We start from the raw sequence: 22,631 nt of genomic DNA, 5'->3' as shown, positions 1-22,631 counted from the left end.
TTAAGATCGAAAGGCATTGGACTTCCACCGCCCCAGCCCTTTTATGCCTTCTACTGATATACCCACCTCCACCGCGGATGTGGCTGCTCCGATCCAAAACGAGTGTGAACTATAATCACTCGGATCACCTCCTGCCACGCTTATTGTCAAACTCAGCACCCTAGCGAACTGATAATCCGTAAGAGGGGTACCGTCCTCGTGGATCAAAAACATGCCTTCTCTTTTGGGCCGCCTGATAATATATTCATGTGCCTGCCTAACTGGACAAGCCAACTCGTTGACTGCCCTCTCCAGTGTCACAAACTCACCTTTACCTGCCTGATCCATTTTGGATCTTGGAATAAACAACCAGACCTTAAACTTGAAAATTTGCACGCAGTGCCGGGTTATGCCTCAAAGAATGCCCACATGAATACAACTCTGAACAGAACTACTTCAAAGGGAGACCAACAAACTAAAGGCAGATTTAGGACTAACAGCTCCAAATCACCATAACGCAATGGCCTCCTGCTATCCACCTTGATCCTTACGCCCCGTGTTCAACCACCCAAAACTTTCTTCACCCTAAAACTGCTCATAGGAGTGGCCCTCCCTCGTAATTTCTGAAAGAAGGCGAAACCGGCCAGCTGTGATCTCACTGTTGCAACGGAAGTCCCCTTGTCTTTGGCCTCCAATATAAATTGGATAATATCCTGCTCCGTGACCTCGCGCACACTTCGCCCAGTGCATTGCAAAAAAACCTGACACTGCCGCTTGTCCTGCAGTGTACGCCTTCCAGGTTGCTGGTGCAACCGATCTTCGAATCAGCTCCCATTCCTCTTCGGTTGACCTCGTCTGGGAACGTTCTGCCAGAAATTATGTGAACAAACATTGGCGCTTACCCCCTCCTATCCTTCCCTAACTCCCGTCCCGCTCCTCTCCTTAGTAACCCCGAGCTATACAGTTGCCCTGCGCTATTACCTCTCTTATCTAATTTATAACCTCTCCCGTTTTCAATTGTGTATTATTTCATTTTTTTTTGCTTTGTATTTATGATGTATAATTTTTTTGTTTTGTTTTTTTTTGTTTGCCCTATGGGCGTTTAACCTGGCTCGTCCCTTTAAAGCCTGATGCCGTACTCGCTAGGGTACACTTGGATGCTGGGTGTGCCCCGCTGCATGATGAACACGCATGCCCTAAATTTACACTCAGGGAATAAGCAAGTAGCCCTATTGAAACGCCAGCATATGTCGGACCCGCTCAGGGCACTTCTGGCCTCCTGCCATTTTGTGGGGGATAACGTACCCCACTGAGCCCCTAACTTCCTGCTGCCCGCTTCCTACTCCTCCCTGCTCCAATTTTCCCGCTCCTGCCCCTTTATTGATCATCTGAGTCAACCACAAGTTTATGTCTTGAGTACCCCATGACATAAACCGGTTTCCTGCCATTTTTTCCCTAAACCGCTCATCATAGTTGAGCCAAGCCCATCCTTCATTATCCTTATAAGCACCCAGAATGCTATCACCGTAAGCTAACAACGCCCCGTACTGTTCCGGCTGGTAATGGCTTACCATGCTGGAGAAAACCTCGGACCCAGTTAATTATGTTCTTGGCTATTTTAGGTTCAGTGTAATCCCCCCCCCCCCCCTTCTTCTTCTTGTTCTTTCTGCGCATCTTCTTGTCACCCCGCCTGCCTGCTAATAATCGAAAAATGTTAATGTATCTCTTTTTCCTTATCCTGTGTCTTACGTGCTTTGGCACTCCCTCCCACAATTCAGTCAAGGATGCTAAAGCCGGGTGACCCATATCCTGACTGGGGCCTGCACCTGTAGCACGGTTGAATTTTCCAGCCGCCGAGCTATTCAAGGAGGATGTAGTAGACGAGTCTGAACTATCAGCAGTGCTATCCTTGTGACTCCTCCTTCTCTTACTGCCCTTCGCCGTCATGTTCACGCTATTCCCTGCCCCTTCATTACCTTCGCTCGCCCTTCGCAGTGATCCAGACATGGGTTCTCCTGCTCCACGCTCATGTGACTCTCCCCTCTGTGTCCACCTGGCGCTGAGGCCTCCCACCTCTTGGCCCTTCCAGCCCTCACGGCATGACATAGTCTGCTTCTCCTCATCATCATAACCTGAAAGCACAGAAAACCCAGCAGCAGCATCTCGCCCCGACACAATCCTCCCCGCTGCAGGTGTACCCTCCTTTACAGACATCCTCCTGGACACCGGGACTGACCAGCTCTGGGGGTAGTCACCCAGGTGGGAAACTATCTGGGGGAATCCCTTCCTGTTCCCCAATTTGGGTCCTGTACCTGTCCCCATGAATTCCCCGGCATATTGCCTGACCCCTTTTGCCCCAACGACACCCCCCATCCCCCCAGGTCTCCTGCCTCTGCCACCATACCCAAAACATTGGCCTGCCCTAATGCCCCTTCTACTGAGGACCGCCTCTTTCATAGAAGCATACGATAAACCACACTCACCGCATGCGGTCCTCTCTTCCCCTGTTGTCTGGTCAGAGAAACGTTGCCGTTGAGCCATCGCTCTGCGCTCTCCCCCTCGACGACCTCGGGTGGCTCGTCCTCCCTCGTTTTCCACCCCAGCTCCCGAACTCCAACCTCCTCTGTTCGTGCTCAACGACTCGGCCCTTGGCGCCATGCGTCCGCGTGCCGGTTTTCGCGTCTTTGTTCCGGCCGCCATTTTGTTCGTTGGTGCCTTGCCGCCCTCCTCCGCTTCTCGCGCCGGTAAGTTTGCGTCTGCACGGGCCTCCTCTGACCCCCAACTCGCACACGACCAGCACTTCATCTCTGGTCTCATGCAGAGGGCTGCTCAAGACTCCTTCCCCCACTGTAACCATCCTGTCACGGCGACCCCGATCGCCGGGGGGTAGGTGCATTGTTTACCCGTCCGATCGCCTGCCCGCTCTCCCACTGCTCCTCCACTTCTTCATGGGACTAGGCCTCAGGGCTGCTTTCTCCCGAACTAACGTCCGCTCAAGGTGGAGAAAGAATTCTGGGAGCAGCTGCACCCCCGCGGCATGGGGGGGGGGGGCTCCGGGACCATCGGCACAGGCTGAGATCTATGCCCTTTTCTGGCAGTGTTAGGCACAACTCTCGCTCCAGCCCTTTTTTCTTTACCCTTGGGCATGGCCAGATAACCATCGCTTACCACTAAGCCGAATAACTTGCGACAGCAAGGACAACAAGTCTGGCCTCCTGTTCAGCTAAACTGCCCCTAGCTGAGTGGCAACGAGGCTCCCTGAACAAGGTGCTTGGTTGCTGGGTTTTAAATGTGCCCGCCTCCTATTGGTCGACAGTTCCCGCCTCACTTGACCCACTCCTCTCTCCCCCTCCCCCTGCGCTACTGCTAACTGTCCTGCATATTCCCCCATGTTATCATCGCAGCACCATACAAGCTGTTGCTGCTTTATTTTTATCCTTAATATAAGGCATGGAGGTAACCTGCACGAAGCAGCAGTTACTACCCTTAACAAACACATGGGGATAACCTGCATGGAGCGGTAGTTACTGCTATGGGAAGCTTGCTGGGCAGACTGGATGGTCTTTTTCTGCCAACATCCTTGCTCTGCTCTATATAAACTCCAGAAGAATTCAGAACTTCTTGAGGTTGACAGTGAGATGCACGAGAATGTGTTTACTGTTCCACCCTGTATCAAAACATCATTCCCAGATTTCTCACTAATAAAATTGTTAGGATCAGTAAGTGAGTGGGCCCTTTGGCCGAGGTGAGAAGTGTAACCGCCCAGGGGGAGGAGCACCACTGGGCCTCACCGTCGGGAGGCGGAGCCTCGGCTGCGGGAGAGGGTGAGCCCTGGAGGCGGGCCACCGTACGGCAGCAGAGATGCTGACGTCAGACTCAGCTTGAGAGACAAGAGTCTAGGGGAGAAGCGGCACTACCTAAGGAGCGGGGAATGCCGAGAAAGTACAGTCACTGAATACACTGAATTTGTAGTGAAGTATGCAGGAGGGTTCCTCGATGGGAGAACACAGTAGTAGTCCGTAGAGCGGGGTACACTGGCAAGGGTTTCTCTGATGGTATCATGGCACAGGTCCACAGAGCAGGTAGGAACCTGGAAATTAGTCCTCGCGGCAATGGTCTGCAGAGCGGGGTACACCGGCGAGGGTTTCTCTGATGGTGACACCGTGCAGGTCCTGCGGAGCAGAGGGAAAACCTGGAAGTGACTCCTCACGGTAACGGTCTGCAGAGCGGGGTACACCAGAGAGGATTTCCATGTAGAATCACCACAAGGATCCAGAGGAAGGAACTCACAGCGACTGGAAGCAAATGGAAGTCCCGAAGTAGGTCTCAGGGATGAGGCAGGCTGAAGTCCAGGTGAAAGGCCCTTCGAGGAGCAGATAGCCAAGAGACGAGGGGGGCCCCCGAGGAGCGGGTACACGATAGTCTCACAGCATGGAAGCAGAACCGGAACAAGCTGAAGAGAAGCTGTGGAATGCAGCATGTGAACTCGTTGCCAAGTCGCCAGCTGTCTGGGCTGGCGAGTATAAGTATTAGAGTGGAGTGACATCATCTGCTAGGGTCGCCCCCGAGGCTCCTGCCATGACTTGGTTAAAGCTAATCGGAGGGCGCGCACGCGCGCCTAGGGAACCCCACAAGTAAGATGGCGGTCGGCAGCGTCCATGCTGCTCGAGCAGGCCCGGGAACGGAGGCTGGGAGGCCGGCGGTGGTTGGCCGAAGCTGTGAGTTCGCCCAACGGAGCCAAAGTTGTAAAAAGAGAGGTGAGCAATGGCGGCCGCAGCCGTCTGTGGCCGCGGAGTGTAACAAAAGTAAGTGAAGATTCAAACTTTTGTGAAAGTAATCAAATTTTAATAAATATTTTTTTTCCAAGCAGTTATTGAAATTAAAGAATGTTTTCTCTTGCATCATTTTTAACAATAAATTTAGAATTTTTAAACTTCAGCTGCAGAATTTAATGTGCAGCGTGTCACGCATATGAGCATCCTCTCTCAGGTGTGTCATGGCGGACAAAAGGTTGAGAACCAGTGTCCTAGTATATAGTTTTTGTGTAGGGATCTATATTGTGTAGGGATCTATAGCTGCCTGGCATGCTCTGTTTTCCTATTAGGAAGTGTTTTGGTGTTTTACAGTGCTGCCTTTTCATAGATAAGATTGTTGCTGTTTGAATGCTGGCAGTTAGTGCTGTTTTAGTATAGGACATTTATTATATTGTAATTCAGTTTACTCATGGCTTTCTGAGGGCCAGTGCCAAATCCAGCTCTGGTTATAATATACCTAATAAACCATATAGCAATGGTATAGTGCTAAGGGTTCTAGGGTCCTTATGAAAGTGATCGAATTAACCAGTCATTGAAGATATTTTTCAAGCATTTCCAACCTTTATTTACAGTGTACAGGAGGAAATGTTATATATATATATATTTATTTTTTTTGCAATTTTTTTTCTGTTTTACAGCTCCCTTTTACTGATTTCTGCATTCCAGGATTCTGTAGAGTTTTGGTTTTCAGTTGCATGACTCTTTTTATACAGTGTGTTATGTTATTTTAACATTTTATATGTAAAAATTATATATATTCTTATTATCCTATATATGTTTACTTTTATTGTTGACTTTTACTTTTATCCCATTATTACCTGTTTCAGAATATACTGCTCTGGGCAGTTAGCTCTGCCACTTGGTGGTTCGTTTTGCTTGTGGTTGTTTTGTTATGGATCCTTGCAGATTCCTTCCTTTATTTATTTTACTTTTATTTTTTGGCAGTTGAAATCTTGGGTTTCTGCCCCTCCTGACGCAGCCCATGTGGCGAAACACGGTCAGTTGCCGAAACTGTCCTGTACACTGTGAATAAAAGTTGGCAATGCTTGAAAAATATCTTCAGTGACTGTTTGATTCGATCACTTTCACACGGATCCTAGAACCCTTAGCACTACTCCATTGCTATATGGTTTGTTACCATCCAGTATACCATTCATCTTCTCCACTCCATCGTTTGCTGTATAATATACCTAATGCCATAGTGGTTCCAAGCATCTCTTTTGCAGGGTTTTCTGGTTGGCACCACAGCAGGTCCATATTCAAATGCCATTTAGATGGATAACATAATGGTTATCTGTCTAAAAGGCTTACCCGGGTATATTGAGTGCATATGTGGCTAAATTCTAGCCAGGTAAGTTGGGGGCATTCCGCTGATGGCCAAAAGGTGTTCTGGGGAGGAGCGGAATTAGATTCATAAGTTAACCGGTTAACTTGTGCAGCTGAGTCTAGTTGGGCTGTAAACTGTTCTAAAGTTAGCAACTGTGCCACTGAATATACCCTGCTAGTTAGCCAGATATGGTTATCCGGCTAACTAGCCAATTCACTCAGTAGGTGAATATTTCTCCCAATATATATGTTATAAGTGATATTTTATCTCAGAAGCCTGTATTTTGAAATTCCTTTTTCATGCAAAATCTGTTATAATTACATAATCTCTAATTGTGTGTGGGGAGGAGGGGCTGGGGGAGGTGCCTAATACCCTTGCACCAGCCCTGGCTGCACTGGCTCCACGTGGGGAAAGCAGGAGTCCATCTGGAGGTGTGCTGCTTTGGGTCAGTGGCTCGGTTTATGCTTCCAGCCCTAGAAATAAGTACCCTATTGTGGCCCTCTCACGTACTTTCATCTAGATGTCTTCCAGAAACCTGTCCCTCAGTCTAATATACATGTAAATACATTTCATCCATATTGATTAAGAACTTACTAGCTAGGGAGCACCACTGATCTGCATGAGAACAAGAGGTTCCACATAAAACTGATGAAGCCTACTTTCTGGTATTCGCACATCCGTGCAAATATGTGGCTCACATAAAATATCTCTATCAGAAGCCTCTGGGACCTTCTCATATGTCTAGCAAATTTGGTGTGGATAGTGTACGAAACACAAAAGATAAACAGGCCAGTCTGAGTATAAATACTAAATGTAGCCCTGGAGGGCACTTTTGTAATTGGGGGTTTACACATGCAGCAGATGCTTAAACCCCATATTTTCCACTAACTGCAGGGGCTGGTAATAAAGGACAATCATTTCTCTGATGCTTCTCTTTACTGTATCAGATGCTGCCTGCCTCCTACCCGAGGACAGTGCTACGGACTGCCATCCCATTTCCTCTCTGGCGGTTGCCATTTCGGATACATGGCTGGGGACTGCTGGCCTGCTACGCCGACTGCTGGAAGGGGGCCATGGTATCAGCTTGGGGATCAGTTCCCCTTTTCAACCCCTTCTCTCTGACTTTTGCTTGGAGCAGCAGAAGGGTCTGAAGGCAAATACTACCAACATCCCCTGGGTCCCATGCTAGAGGACGCTGCTTCTGCAGACGATGCTGCATACAGCATTTATCAGATGCCCCACTTGATTCCCTTGACTAAGATCCTTCCTGCAGTGAATGCACAGAGCAAAACATGGATCCTCCCTCACTTTAAAGTGCCTTCAGGTCAGAGATTTCTTCCATGATCCCTTTTCCACATTCTTGGACTTTGTCAAATGCCTTCTGAAACGCTAAATATGCTATGTCTACTGGTCACCTTTGTCCACGTGTTTATTTACCTTCTCAAAACACTCTTGTAAATTGGTAAGGCAAGACTTCCCTTGCAAAATCCATGTTGACTCTCCCCCATTAAATGGTGTCTATTTATGTGATCAGTAATTTCATTTTTTAAGAATAGCTTCAACCATCTTGCCTGGCACTGACATCAGGCTCACCAATCTATAGTGTCCCGGATCACTCCTGGAGCCATTTTTAAAAATTGGCATCACGTTGGCAATGCTCCAGCCTTCTGGTACCATGGCTGTTATTTCATTTTTGAGTTTCTTCAAATCTCTGGGATGAATACCATCTGGTCCTGGTATTTGTTATTCTTTAGTCTGACAATCTGAGTTATTACATCCTCCAGTTTCCCAGTGATGTCATCTAGTTGCTCAGATTCATCACCATCAAACAATGTTTCTGGTGTGGGTATACCCGGCATCCTCCGCAGTAAAGCAGAGGCAAAGAATTCATTTATTTTTTTATGCTATTTCCTTGTCCTTCCGGAGCATCTCTTTTATTCCTTGGTCATCTAACAACCCAGCTGACTCCCTCAGTAGGGCTCCAATGAGAGAGAAGCACAAAGTGGAGGCATTAGTTTAACATGGAGACATTTTAACTTGATTTGAAAGAACAACTCTGCCACCATTTCAGAACTAAGAGCAAGCACAAAGGCATCAGAGGCAGGAAGTCTATGATTGCTAAGAAGTGACAGTTTCAGTAAGACCCATCTGGTACTATAAGAGAAGTTAGAAGTCCCTGGCTGATGGCCCAGAACTGGATGACAGCCCAGAATTGGCTGTCTGCCCAGAACTGGACACCAGCCCAGCACTTGTTCTGCAAAATGGGGTATATAGGACACAAGAGTCAGAGTAATCTTTGCCACTGAGTGGGCAACTGACCCCGAGACCCATCCACATAATCCCTGTGTCCAGGCGTGCTGACCATTCCCTTCACTGAGACCTCTCTCCTTTTTTAGACATTGCTGATGGTGAAAGGGGGAATCGCTTCTCAGGGAAGTGTCTCCAATATATATATATATATATATATATATATATCTCCTTTCTCTTGAATCATTCTCATAAGTGATCTTATATATACTGTTTTGTATGGCACTGTATATACATTTAATTACTTACCAGATTAAAGATATTATCTGATGCTTCGCTATTTCATTACTGATTACAATGCTTAAGATTTTTTGGGGAAGTGCTTGGGGTGAGTTAGTCTGTGTAGGAATAAAAGTTTAAAAATATCTGACCAAACAGTAGTGGTCCCATATAATCACAATGGCACTTATCAGTATATTGTTTACATTGCATTCTTATAATCATTGCCTTTTCCAGAATATATATATATGCTGATTTGTCAGTATTTTTCTGTGTGCGTGTCTTATTTCCACTGGGTAATACAAGGCAACGGCTGCACTACAACATGCATACTGCCAATGTATGCAAATATAACTCATGCATATGTATTAGGGATATCCTGAAAACTCAACTGGCTAGGGCATCATATGATGATTGCATATGACTCCACAACTAATGTTACTGCTAATGGACCTGTCAGTCTACACTAATGTAATTGTAATCCACCTTGAAGCCATTCTTGGAAAAGATGAAACATTAAATATTTGTAAATTAATAAATAAGATCTCATATGCCTTTTTTCCTTTGGAAAATAGGCTAGAAATGTAGATCTACAAATTTATCAACTGCTTATAAACATCATTCTATCAATTACTTAGTTTATTTTGGGGGTCTAGGGGGGTAGAATTAAGAATGGTTGTAGGAATTTTGTCAGTGCTTTAAAACTGGCCCTGAAAATCTTCCTGGAGCCAAAACTTTCAAAGCTGTCTCAATTTCCACCTGAAAGCCCATCAGGGAAAACATGAACACATTTCTGGATCAGTATCCCACATAAAATGGAACCGCTAGATTCCTTTTTATCTGATGGGGCACTATGTGAGGGTAAATAATAAGTTATCTTGCCCTGGTATTTTGACTTGTGAGGTTCCCCAGAGGTCTTTGTTATTACTCCTCTTATTTAATATCTTATGTGCAACATTTGACCAAGATTTTTGAGGGCTTGGGAAGCATCAGGTACCACATGTCTGCAGATAACATTAGGGATATGCTGTCGTATTAATTCTGAAATAAATAAATAAAAAACCAAAGTCAATTTCATTTGTTTTTGTTTCATTTCATTTGCTGTTCATTTTACAATTGCATGCACTAAAACCTCAACTTGTCCACATCCAAGCCATTTTCAATTAAATTCCATGCTGTCTGATTTTTAAAAAGCCCCCGCGGGCTTTCTTTCACCCCTCAGACCTCCCATACCCTCTCATAGTCCCCTGTAATTAGTGTACATTGCCCAAAGAGAAGCAGGAGCGATTCCCAGGTGCTCTTGCCCTTCTGGTCTGACATATCAAAATGGTGCTGGCAGGCCTGAAGCCTGTGCCATTGTGATGGTGGTAGGATGGGGACAAGTTGTGGTTCTGTGTGCGATATCATAATAAACTAGAGTGCCTTGAAACCAAAACAAAATGAAAAAGAAGAAAAATGACACAATCCCCCCTCACATACACACACACAAATTGATAAATGAAAACAAAACAAAAATGAAACTAACATTTTTTGCTATGCACACCCCTACGTGACATATAGTTGCATGTTTACCTAGGTTCAAACTGTACTAAATTGCTTGAACACTTAAATCAATGCTTGATGAACATTTTCTCTGAGTTAAGTATGAACAAATTAAAATTACAGGTGTAATGTTCAATTGTATGTTTCTGCAAAGTTTCTGGCTTTGAATAAAATAATTATTCACTCCTTTTACAAATTATTTTTGTTCCCTAGGTTGTGAAGTGGAAATCCTTGGTGTCAGGCCGAATTACTGTCGGGCATACTACAATAACCCATCTGATGCTAACTTTACCATAGCTATTAAGGATGCCCTTCAGTCTTTGAGGTAAGATATATAGTCCAAAGTTCATTTCCAAGCATTGAAGAGATAGGCTGTTAGTTTTTTATGCTTATTATTGTAGGTCAGGTTCAGGATGATCTACTTTACTATTGATCTGAAAAAGAAAAAACACATGGAACAAAATGATATGCTACTTATATAAAATGAGTGCATAAACTATGTGGATCCCTGCCTTTAAAATGAGCATGTACTGAAATATACTCGTGTATTTATGGAGTGTTGATACTTGGCATTTTATAAACTGTGAGGCTCCTCCTGCATAGTTTATAAAATACAGGTATAAGTATATGTATTGAGTTTATGTACACTATTGAAAATTACTCTTTATATCTTATCTGCTGACCAAACACTATTATCGATCACAGTGAAGAGGTGAGTTGTATAGGTTTAATTGCTTAGACCATATAAAATAACGTGTCAAATATTTTCCCCTTAAAACATGATGCTGTTTTCTTACTGTGTTTCTTATCTGTTTATTTCATCTTTGGTTTTCTCCTTCCATAAGAAGCACTTGTGATAAACCCCCTACCTAACTGTTGGCTTGACTAAAGCCTTTTTGGTGGTTGAATCTTGCATAGTGTTTCACATTACACCAACAGGTGTGCTCATGCTATATTTTCTTCAGCCCTTCTACTATGTATATAAACCCTGCTCGCCCTATTGGACACAAGATCTGAAGTCAGATCTTGGTAAACAAAGTTGATGTTGGTTTTATTTCTTTACATGCATGGACTTGTATAGAAATTGAAAAAAAAAAGGGCAACATCTGTTAATCTATGTACACTAATGCTCATAGTATGGGAAATAAAGTCCAAGATCTAGAGGCAGTCGTGGAAGATGCTAACTTGGATGTAATGGCTGTCACCGAGAAGTGGTACACAGAAAGCCATCACTAGGTTATAGTTATATTGGGGCTGCAATCTATTCAGGAAGGACTAGATAGTAAGAAAGGATGCGTGGTACTATATATAAAAAATTAATATCAAAACAGAATTGCAGGGCTTAAGAAGAAGGGAGGAGACACTGTGGGTTAATATGGAAAAAGGGACTAGAACATCTATTTGTACCGGTGTAATATACAGACCACTCAAACTATGACCTATACCAGTAGGTGATATAAATCCAACCAAAATATCCTACTTGATCTTTTCTTCCTTCATAATACAATCATATACAATGAGAGGAAAAGGGACCATCATACACATATATTGAACTGACAACAGCAAAAGTTCATTACTTCAATATTGCAGCCAGTGTTTTTAAAATTATTGGTCTCATTTGCAATTTTTATAATTTTATATCAAATACAATAAGGCAATAAAGCAATACAAGATGATACATTAGAACAGTTGCAATTTTCCAATTTTCATATCCCCCCTAACCCGTTCACCCCTCACAAAGTAGAATTTACAAAATATACTGTTATGCATTCAATGAAAATTAAGGGAATAGGATCTACAATGAAACCAAGACTCTAGAGTCCAATTATGAAATCTCCTGATTAACAAGTCATGGACTAGGAATCCGTCAGGGGATATAAGTGCTGATTGTCCTCTGAAAGTGATTTGTGAAAGGGCCCTCAGATATTCCAAAAAGGCACAAGTCTTTTCTTAGATTTAGATCGCTGTAGCATATACTCCATAATGAATAGGTCCAACATTTGTACTTTCCACATTCCCAGGGTATCATCCAACTAACGACAAGTTTTACAACCCTTCGCAATAGAACAGGCGTTAATCAGAAAATGGCATAAAATGAACCCCCAAAATTGTCCCGGAAGACTATAATTCAATAAAGCAAAAGCCGGGGTTAAGCGAACAGGTTTGTTAATCATTAATAACAAAGCATGCAACATACTTTCCCAGAACTGTACAATCTTAGAACAGGACCATAAACAATGGAACAAGCACTTAAAACACTGAGATGAAGGAATGATATCCATATGGAATGCATGGACTGGAGGTCAGAGCTCTATGTACAATTCAATATTGTAATTCCCTTAAATTAAGAACATAAGAACAAAAGAAAATGCCATACTGGGTCAGACCAAGGGTCCATCAAGCCCAGCATCCTGTTTCCAACAGTGGCCTATCCAGGGCATAAGAACCTGGCAAGTACTTTTATCAATATTTTGTACATCTGAATTCTTTTGAATCTAGTGAATCTTGTTGTAAGTCAGAAATAAAAGAAGATGAAAAAAGTCTTTTTTAGGGCAACAACTTTTTGTTAAGAAAATAAATGAAAGAAAGAGATAAAAGAGGCTGCTGTGGTTTTCTAAAGAAATAGCTGAAAAGTTAAGGCAAAAAAAGTTTGCGTTCATAAACTACAAGAGATTGCAGAAACAGGAAAACAGGTGACAATATTGTGTAGCGGGACCCCCCATTTGGCTGGTGTGCTGGATCCGCGGTGCTTTAATGCCGGGATCCGTCTGGTGGGAAGGGGAAGGGAGTCTTAACCTCCTGGGCCCTTGGCATGGTCATGTCCATGCTAGACTGCCATCTCTTCCAAACCCCTGGTCTCAGATGCTGTACAGGAAGTTTTCCAATCAGAGCCAGGATAAGAGATCAAGGAAAATAAAAAAAATAAAAATAAAAATCATAAACACCCTCCCCACTCACTTTCCCACTACTCAGTCCAAAGAAAGAGCCACAGAATCCAATAAATGGTGTTCAACCAAAAACTTTAGTTTACAAATCAAAATCCACGCAAAAACTGAGAAAATCATTAACAAAGTTAGGAAAATCAATGTCAGAAAAGCCATAGTCTCCTTATCCACAGCTCTCCTCCTTGGTGTTCTCTCTACTGCACCATCATCCAACTCCAATAATCCTTCCTATTGAAGGATAGGATAGTCCTGTTTTAGTTCCAGCATAAACTGCTGGGGAAAAAGTGATTAAACCCTGGTTCCAAAAAATAATCCTCAGATCCAGCAATTCCTACTGGAATGTCCAGAAATCCCCAAAATCCTCTACTCTTCACCATAGCTGTCAACTAAGAGCCAAGGCAAAAAGAAACCTGACCCAGCCCTTCCAGATACCCAGGGTTTCCCTTCTGTCAGAAGCTGGTAAGAAGCCCCCAAATCTAAAAGTAGCAAAAATCTTCAAAACTCCAAGATCTACCCCTGCAAAGCAGAGAAAACCACTCTCCTCCTTGTCAGTCTCAAATCACATGCTCTGAGGGATTTTTATAATCCCCAGCAGCCTCCCACAAAAATGTGGGGATAAAGCAAGGGGAGGATCCCCAAAAAGCAAAAGCCCCTCCTACTGCCTATGACAGAAATAATCTATAGGAGGCTCTTAGCGACAGGCAAAGCCGGGTCACAATTAGAAAAGCTAGGAGAAGGTGGGAAAATAAGATTGCAAAGATACAAACGAAAGAAAAAATATTAAATATAATGAAACGGAGGGACAAGACTTTATGGTTTAGATATGTTAGTACTAGGAGGAAGTACAAAAATGGCATTGTGGGACTAAGAGATGAAAGGAAGGAATATGTAAAGGCCGACAAGAAAAAAGTAAAATTTCGTAAGAAATATTTCTGTTCGGTGTTCAGTGTGAAAGGGCCAGGAGCAGAACCACATAAAACGAACACAAATAGGATTGAAAGTGAAGTAAATCTCAATGTTCAGAAAAGTGTATTTTATGAGAAGCTAATCAATGTTAAAATAGATTAAGTTGTGCGGAGAAAAGGGATCCATCCAAGGGTATTAAGAGAACTTAGAGACGTTCTGGTAGCTCTGCTGGCTGACATTTTAAATGCTTCTTTAGAGTTGGGAGTGGTTCAAGAGGACTGGACAGGCAGATATGATTCCTATTCACAAAAGTGGACATAAGGAGGAGGCTGGAAACTACATCCCAGTTAGTCTGATCTCTGTGGTAAGCAAATTAATGTAATCTACCTTATAAATGGGCTCTGACCGACGGCCCGCAAATGCGCAGTAGAGAGCAGCTCTACCGCGCATGCGCGGGCGAGCACGTCGGTTAGAGCCGAGCGTGCCCGAAAAAAAAAATGGCGCTGGGGCCGCAGAAGCGGCGGCAGTGAGAAGCAGGAGCGGCGGCGGTGAGGAGCAGGAGCGGCGGCAGCGAGAAGCAGGAGTGGGAGGAGCAGTAGCGACGACAGCGATGAAATAAAAATGGCGCTGGGGCCGCAGGAGCGGCGGCGGTGAGAAGCAGGAGCGGCGGCGGCGAGAAGCAGGAGTGGGAGGAGCAGTAGCGGCGGCAGCGACGACGAGCAGTAGTGGCGCCGCGCACGCGCGGGAGGGACCCCCCGGAGATCTTCCGTCTGCCGGTTGTGGATGATCTGAAAGGGGAGGGGATTGAGAGAGGGGGAGTGACTGAGGAGAGGGAGGAGAGAGTGAGGGGAGGACAGAGTGAGGGGAAGGGGAGGGGGGGAGGAGAGAGTGAGGGGGGGGAGGAGAGAGGGGGGGGGGAGGGGGGGAGGAGAGAGGGGGGGAGGGGGGAGAGGGAGGAGAGGGAAGGGAGGGGAGGGAGAGGGGGAGAGGGAGAATAGAGTGGGAGGGAGAATAGAGGGGGAGGGGGAAGGGGAGAGGGAGGGGGGAGGGAGGGAGACTAGAGGGAGGAGGGAGAATGAGGGGGAGGGAGTGGGAAGGAAATGGACCAAAAATTTTTTTTTAAATGTAGCCCGTTGTTACGGGCTTAACGGCTAGTTACTAATAAAAGAGAGGATGGTGCAGTTTCTGGAATCCAATGGATTACAAGATCCAAGGCAGTATGGCTTTAACAGAGATAGGTCTTGTCAGACAAATCTGATCAATTTCTTTGACTGAATGACCAGAGAGTTGAATCAGGGGAGAGTGCTAGATGTAATACACTTGGTTTCAGTAACGTCTTTGTCATGGTTCTACATAGGTGACTTATAAATATACTGAGCGCCCTTGGTACAGGGTCTAAATTGACTGGGCTAGAAACTAATTGATGTAATGCCCCTTACCTCCATACACTTCAGGCATAGCCTCCCACAGCGTGCTGCATCCTAGGTTCTGGTGAAGACTGCCTGCGTTTCTTGAAGCCCTTTTACAGGCCAGGCATCCAGCACTTCCTGCTAGCGCTGACTGATGATGTCATCTGTGCTCTATTATAACATGGAAGCTCAGCACAACCTCTCAATGCCTCAGCAATAGGTCTCCTGCTGTGCTCCTGTCTGCAGTGCTGGTTGATTCATGGTCCTGTCTTGCTTTGTTTCAGTATGCCTGCCTTGTTCCTGCTCTGCCATGTTCTAGTTCCCCTACCTTGTTCCTGCCTTGTCCATGTCCTCTTGGTCTTTATCTCCTAGACGTCACGCCTCAGTTTCTGACCTTGGATCAGACATTTTCCTCACCTTGCCTGCTGCCTGTCATGCTTCTTGCCTGGACACTGACCATATCTGTTGCAGTCCCAGTTGCTAGACTAGCGACTGGGTCCTTACCGCTTCTGCCGCCCTCAGAGCCGCGCCAGGATCCGCCGAGGCCTGGGCCCACCAGGCCTCGGCGGCCTGGTGGGCCTGGGCAGTAGTGGCGCCGCGCACACACGGGAGGGACCCCGTGTGTGCGCCAGGCCGAGGCCCACCAGGCCTCGGCCTGGGCCCACCAGGCCTCCGTTGCAGCGGCATCTCCACGAGGGAGACGCCGCCAAGGCCCGATCTTGGCTTCGCCCCCACCAAGCAACGCACGCGCGCGAGGGCCAAGGATTTAAAGGTCCAGCACCCAGAAGTGCTGGACAGCCCCCAAACTGACGTCAGACGCCGGCAGGGTATTTAAGCTGGCGTCTGCCTTCAGTTCTTCGCCTTGCAACGAGGTCTCTCCGTTGGAGTACTAGTTGCAGTTCCTGTGTGCTGTCCAGCTGTTCCTGATCCGCTCCTGCTGTTCCTGATCCGCTCCTGCTGTTCCTGATCCGCTCCTGCTGTTCCCGCTCCTGCCTCTTCGGTTGCATTTCCGGTTCCTGACCTCGGCTCGCTCTTGACTCTCCGTGTCTGCTGCCTGCCTCGACTTCCGAATCGTCCTGACGCCTCTCCGCTGCTTGTCTCCTAAGTCCCAGTTGTCCCGGTCCTCACAGACTCCTCCTGGGGGGACTAAGGACTTCCAGGGCGAAGACTTCACCTGCTTGTCCAGCTGTGTTCCGCCTCCCGCCCTTCTCTCTTCCTACGGAGCCACCACTCCGCCAGGCCGGCCCAAGGGTCCACCGTCCAGTCCTTAACAGTAACAGTATCTTTGCCTGCAGACAGCCTGACCCCAGCCGAGACTCTGACCATTCTCACTCTGTCATTGGCCTGCACCTGCCACGTGGGAGGAAGCTACCTCGTGGTACTCCCTCCTCACACTGGCCCAAGGGTCCACTCCATGCCAAATTAAAGTTGACTAAGAAGCAACAAATAGAGTTCATTCTGAGGAGAGGGATGTTACTACTGCTGCAGGGATCAGTCCTTGAATCAGTTCTTTTCAACAATTTCATTAGCAACACTGCAGAAGGATTATCAGGAAAGCTTTGTCTTTTTGCCAGTGATACCAAAATCTGCAGCAAGATGGACAGCCAAGGAGGTGTAGAAAACATGAGCAGGGATCATGAAAGTTTGAGGAAAGGTCTAGAGTCTGGCAGCTAAGATTTAGTGCTAAAAAATGCAGTTATACATTTAGGAAGCAAAAAAAGTGAAGGGAGAGGAACAATATAGGGGGTGAAATTCTTCCAAGCACAAAAGAAATGTGGAATCTGAGGGTGATCTTATCTAATGATCTTAAGGTGGTTATGGGATGGAGGTGTAATCTTATTTCTTTAAAGAGAGGGTGGTCTGGAACAGCCTCTCCAAGGAGGTAGTGGAAACAAGTTCAGTATCCTGATTTGGGCCCTTCTTCTTTTTAGGCTGATATCATTTACTCCAGTTTGGAGCAAGGGGCATTTCCCAACAGTCGTTTGGTTGCTATGGTTCATCCTGTACTCAGAAAACATGACCTTATGTAACTGATCCCCAAGTTGTGTGCTTTATCTTTCATTATGGGGTGGTATGAGTCCGGGTTCAGTCTTCTGGAGCCCTCTGGCATGTCTAGCCACTCTTTACTCTTAATGCTCATACTGAAGATACAGGACCTTCAACAAGCCGACAATTCAGAGAAGGAGCAATGAAGGCAATAATAGCAACAAGGGTAGGAAAATCAGGAAAAACACTCTCTGGAGTCCAGGAATGGTGTTCAAATAAAATAGTCTTTACTGCAACTTAAATAAAATAATCCAAGCCACAATACCAAAAATACAGAATAGCATCAAAAATATTATAACAATGAAAATGATTTCAATTTATCCATCTTAGGTGTTACCTCCCTTCTCACTTCTCTTGCGCCATTATCCATGGAGAAAAACTGCTCCCCTTGCAAAGTGGGAAAACTGGAATGGGGTTCCAGCATAAAGTCACTCAGCAAACAGAAGAAAATCCCCAAGAACAAAAACTGCAGGACAACTGTCCCCTTGTAGAAAAACATCCAGCTGCAATTAGTCTAAGTTTTTACTTTTTCTTCGAACTGGAAAAAAACTGTATCACTATCTCAATGGGTGTGGCCCTTTGAGTCCCTGTATCAAAAAGTATCTAAATCTTCTTACCCTTACTTATTCAGATCACTCAGCAATCTGACTCGTGCCTGAAATCTTCACTCTTGGCCCAAATCCTCAGAGATACTGGTGGTATGCCCTTCCCTTCAAATTGGTGACGTCAAAGTCCCCAAAAATTCTTGAATCCAAACTTTTTCAATGTTCAATGGCAAAACTTGATGAGCAGAGGCCCAGCCCAAACCCGCCCCCAAAAAAACTCAACCTCAGCACTCTTTCTTCTGAGACCATTTGGAAGTCTCAAACTTCTCTCTCCTTCTCCCAGATCCTAACAGAATCCAAAGCTCTCCAAATGTATTTGAAATCCCGGGGGGATATCAAAATACTAACTCCTCTCCTGAGACCCAGAGATGAATCTCAAGCTCCTCTCTCTTCCTGTATCGCCTTCCCTCTGAACTGCTTCAGCCATGCCTAACCCTCTGAAATTTTGGGTATGTTCCTAAGTAATATATACCCCAGATGCCATACCCCCCAAAGGTGGGGTTATCACATAGGCAGGAATAAAAAAATACCAAGCCCTTCCTGCAACCAATGAATGTTCAAATTACAGGGGCAATATTAATGGTGGCTTGGACTCCCCATCACATTTGAATTAGATGTTTTGGTGAATTTTAGACCTATTTCCAACCTGCCTTCTTTCTCTAAAATCTTAGAGAAGATTGTCCTTGATCAGCTTTTCTCTTTTTCCGTCAAAACGTTTGACCTTCACCTTAGGCAAACCAGTTACTGCGGGGCTATAGTATAGAAACTGCTCTCACTGCATTGGCTAATGTAATTAGCTTGAATTTGGATAGGGAGAAAGCTGTTCTCACATATTTTCATGATATGAGTACAGCATTCCACATCATTGACCATCAACTATTGTTAAATCATTTGTGTGAGATAGGATTACCTGATACTGCACTTCTTTAGTTTAAATCTTTTCTTGAAAGCAGATCATATCAAGTTCATTGAACTCTACCACATCAGAGCCTCATGCCTTTTCATGAGGCTCACCTCAGGGTTCTGTTCTTTCATCCATGCTCTTCAATCTTAAGAACATAAGAAAATGCCATACTGGGTCAGACCAAGGGTCCATCAAGCCCAGCATCCTGTTTCCAACAGTGGCCAATCCAGGCCATAAGAACCTGGCAAGTACCCAAAATCTTTATCTTTGTCCACTGGCCATACTCATTCAGAGCTTCAGTTTTAGCAGTTATTTCTATGCTGATGATATAGAGGTTGTTCCTCCTTTGGACCTCCTTTGGACCTCAAGCCAGTGGATTCCCTTAAGAAACTCAAGCAGGCAAACTCTCCTGATAAATTCAATCACTGTCTGGCTGAGTTTTGCTAAGCTTTAACAGGCCGATGTAATATCAGTGCGCGTTAAACAGGCACTCATGATTGAGTGCTCACTCCCTTAACATGCGCCAATCTATCTCTCCCGGGTGCCTGATTAAATCAGGTGCCGTGGTAAAAAGGAGGCGCTAGGGGAAATTTCGTGCCTCTAGCACCTCCTCGGCAGTGGGAGCCCAGGAGAGGTCACTGTCAGCCGGTTAGGAAAATGGAGGCTCAATTTTATGAGCCTCCATTTTCCTAACTTGTGCCCAGCCACGAGTTAGTGCCGGCACACTTTTTTTTTTTTTAATTCTCCTAGTTCAGTTCCTCCAACTTCACATTGCAACGATAGAATTAACAACTGCTCCGGGCAGGCATTAATTTTTGCAGGTTAAAATGTACACGTTGGGAGCGCTTTTTTTTTTTTTTTTAATTGGGGAGAATAGCTAATAGCCTCATCAACATGCATTTACATGTGATGAGCGCTATTACCTTCGCAGGGGGTTGGATGTGCGTTTTAGACTGTGTGCTTTGTAAGGAACTTGGACCTAAGCTGCCTCACCCCTCCTAAAATGGAAGTCTCTTCACTGCAACTTATGGAGGTAGACACCACCTTGGGAATTAGTTTGGATTCTCATCTCACATTTTCTTCTCACATTTGGGTTTTGTGCTCCCCTAGGAGGAAAGGCTAAAGAGGTTAGGACTTTTCAGCTTGGAGAAGAGATGGCTGAGGGGGGATATGATAGAAATGATTAAAATTATGAGATGTCTAGAACGGGTAGATGTGAATCGGTTATTTACTCTTTCGGATAATAGAAAGACTAGGGGGCACTCCATGAAGTTAGCATGTGGTACATTTATAACGAATTGGAGAAAGTTCTTTTTCACTCAACGCACAATTAAACTCTGGAATTGTTGCCAGAGGATGTGGTTAATGCAGTTAGTATAGCTGTGTTTAAAAAAGGATTGGATAAGTTCTTGGAGGAGAAGTCCATTACCTGCTATTAAGTTTGCTTAGAAAATAGCCACTGCTATTACTAGCAATGGTAACATGAAATAGTTTTTGGGTACTTGCCAGGTTCTTATGGCCTGGATTGGCCACTGTTGGAAACAGGATGCTGGGCTTGATGGACCCTTGGTCTGACCCAGTATAGCATGTTCTTATGTTATTATCCAGAGGCCAAGATAATTTCTAGATACAGGAGATTTAAAAACTGTCACTTATTCACTAGTACTCAGCCATCTTGATCATTGCCTGGGAACTCTCTCGGTTTGGCCAAGAGATGCTGCTGAATGAATTGCCGGGTCTTCAGGCCAGCACCCGAAAACTCTGGGTGCCCAGCTTGCAGAAGAAGGCTCAGGATAAAGAGAGGCTGAAGCAGCATGGGCCCAAAGGAGGAGGAGTGTTGGAGCCATGCAGAGAAGGATGAAAAGGAGCATCAGCCCCCACATGACAGGAGGAAGAGCAGCAGCGTCAGCCTTCCTGGAGAGAAGCAAGAAATGGCAGCATCGGCCCCTCTGAGCAGACACAGGGAGAGCAGTAGCATCGGGCTTGCACATGGAAAATGAAATAGAGGTACACTGCGGGCCTGCACTGCTGAAGGAGGAGGAAGAGGAGCATTGGTCCCGCAGACCTGGGGAAAGAGGAGGTTGCTGTTCCTAATTAGGACTGAGGTGAGAAGTGGGTGCATGTATGTGTGAGATAGTGTATGTGAGTGTGCATGTGAGTGTATGGAAGAGGGAGAGGAGTGAGTGCAAGCTTGTGTTTCTGAGAGTGCATGTATATAGATGAATGAGGAGTGAAGAGTGAGCGCGTGTGTGTGAGAATGAGCATGTATGTGTGTTTGAGAAAGTGTGAGTGAACATATGTGTTAGAGTGTGTGTGTTAGTGTGTGTGTGCAGTGGCGTAGTAGACAATTTGGCGCCCGGGGCAAGAGACTTCTTCGGCGCCCCCTCCCTCCATCAATGATTTGCATTGAAATCGGTGCTATTTTTCTGCACTCATTTTTATGAGCGCGTGTGCAAATAAGATAATTTCAAAACAGCTGATGAATAGAATATCCAATAATTAAAGATTAATGCAAATTTTGAAAGCTTTACCAAACACCAATAAAATATTTCAAACAGCAGACACATCACATACTACCCAATAATTAAAATGGTAGTCAATCAAGAAAAACTTAAAAAGTCAATCAAGAAAAACTTAAAAAGCCACCTTTACTTACCCTCTCCAGCAGTTCTCCTCTTAAAATTTAGTAATTTCATCTTTCATCCAACTTTTCAACAAAATCAGCACAAAAGTTGAGGTATATGTATTATCACACTTCATTTTTTTAAACTGGCAGATTCCTTTCTCACATACACATCACATACACACACTCACACACACACACACAGAAGCTCCATTCCTTTCTTACATATACATCACATCACATACACATACACACACACACACACACAAAGAAGATCGGCGCAGCCGGTCTAGCTGATCATGTGGCCGAAGAAAGGAAGATCGGTGCAGCCGGAGGCCAGCCGCCGAGACTTAAGGGGTGCCGCGGCACGCAGCCAGCCCCCGACTTTCCCTGCCTTCCCCCCAGTGCCACCCTCCCGACGCCCCCCCCTGGTGGTCCAGCGGAGGGTCCGGGAGCGATCTGCCGCTCCCGGGGCCTCAGCTGCCACTAAGCAAAATGGTGCCGGTGGCCTTCAGCCCCTGTCACTTGGTAGGGGCTAAAGGTCACCGGCGCCATTTTGCTTAGTGGTCCAGCGGAGGCCCCGGGAGCGGTATCGCTCCCAGGACCTCCGCTGGACCACTAGGGGGGCGTCGGGAGGGTGACACTGGCGGGGCGGCAGGGCGAGTCGGGAGCTGGCTGCCTACCGCGGCGCCCCCTAAATCTCAACGCTTGGTCTCCATCTAGGCGAGTCGAAGGCTGGCAGAATTTTGAAAGGGCACTTTTTGCCCTTTCAAAATTCTGCTGCCTGCCGCGGCACCCCCTAAGTCTCGGCACCCTAGGCACAGGCCTAACTCGCCTAGTGGTTCCGCTGGCCCTGAGGCAGAGCCAGGCGTTTTGGCGCCCCCTTAGACCCGGCACCCGGGGCGGCCGCCCACCCCTCGGTACGCCACTGTGTGTGTGTGTGTGTGAGAGAGAAAGTTTGTGCACATTCTGCTATTGGCCCTGCCACCCCCAAACCCCATGACA

At 45.7% G+C, this 22,631-nt stretch overlaps 1 protein-coding gene across 2 annotated transcripts in view; it reads left to right on the top strand.

Annotated features, from left to right (window-relative positions):
- The window catches only part of ENPP6 (ectonucleotide pyrophosphatase/phosphodiesterase 6), a 224,355-nt gene that overhangs the window by 137,744 nt on the left and 63,980 nt on the right, over positions 1-22,631 (top strand). For both annotated transcript variants that reach the window (XM_029584122.1, XM_029584058.1), the window contains exon 3: positions 10,402-10,513. In XM_029584122.1, the coding sequence (XP_029439982.1) occupies positions 10,402-10,513 (112 nt within the window). The remainder of the gene's footprint in view (positions 1-10,401; positions 10,514-22,631) is intronic.

This window comes from Rhinatrema bivittatum, chromosome 1 (genome assembly GCF_901001135.1).
Source record: "Rhinatrema bivittatum chromosome 1, aRhiBiv1.1, whole genome shotgun sequence".
Classification (NCBI taxonomy): Eukaryota; Metazoa; Chordata; class Amphibia; order Gymnophiona; family Rhinatrematidae; genus Rhinatrema; species Rhinatrema bivittatum.
This window is presented reverse-complemented; position numbering and strand designations above follow the sequence as displayed.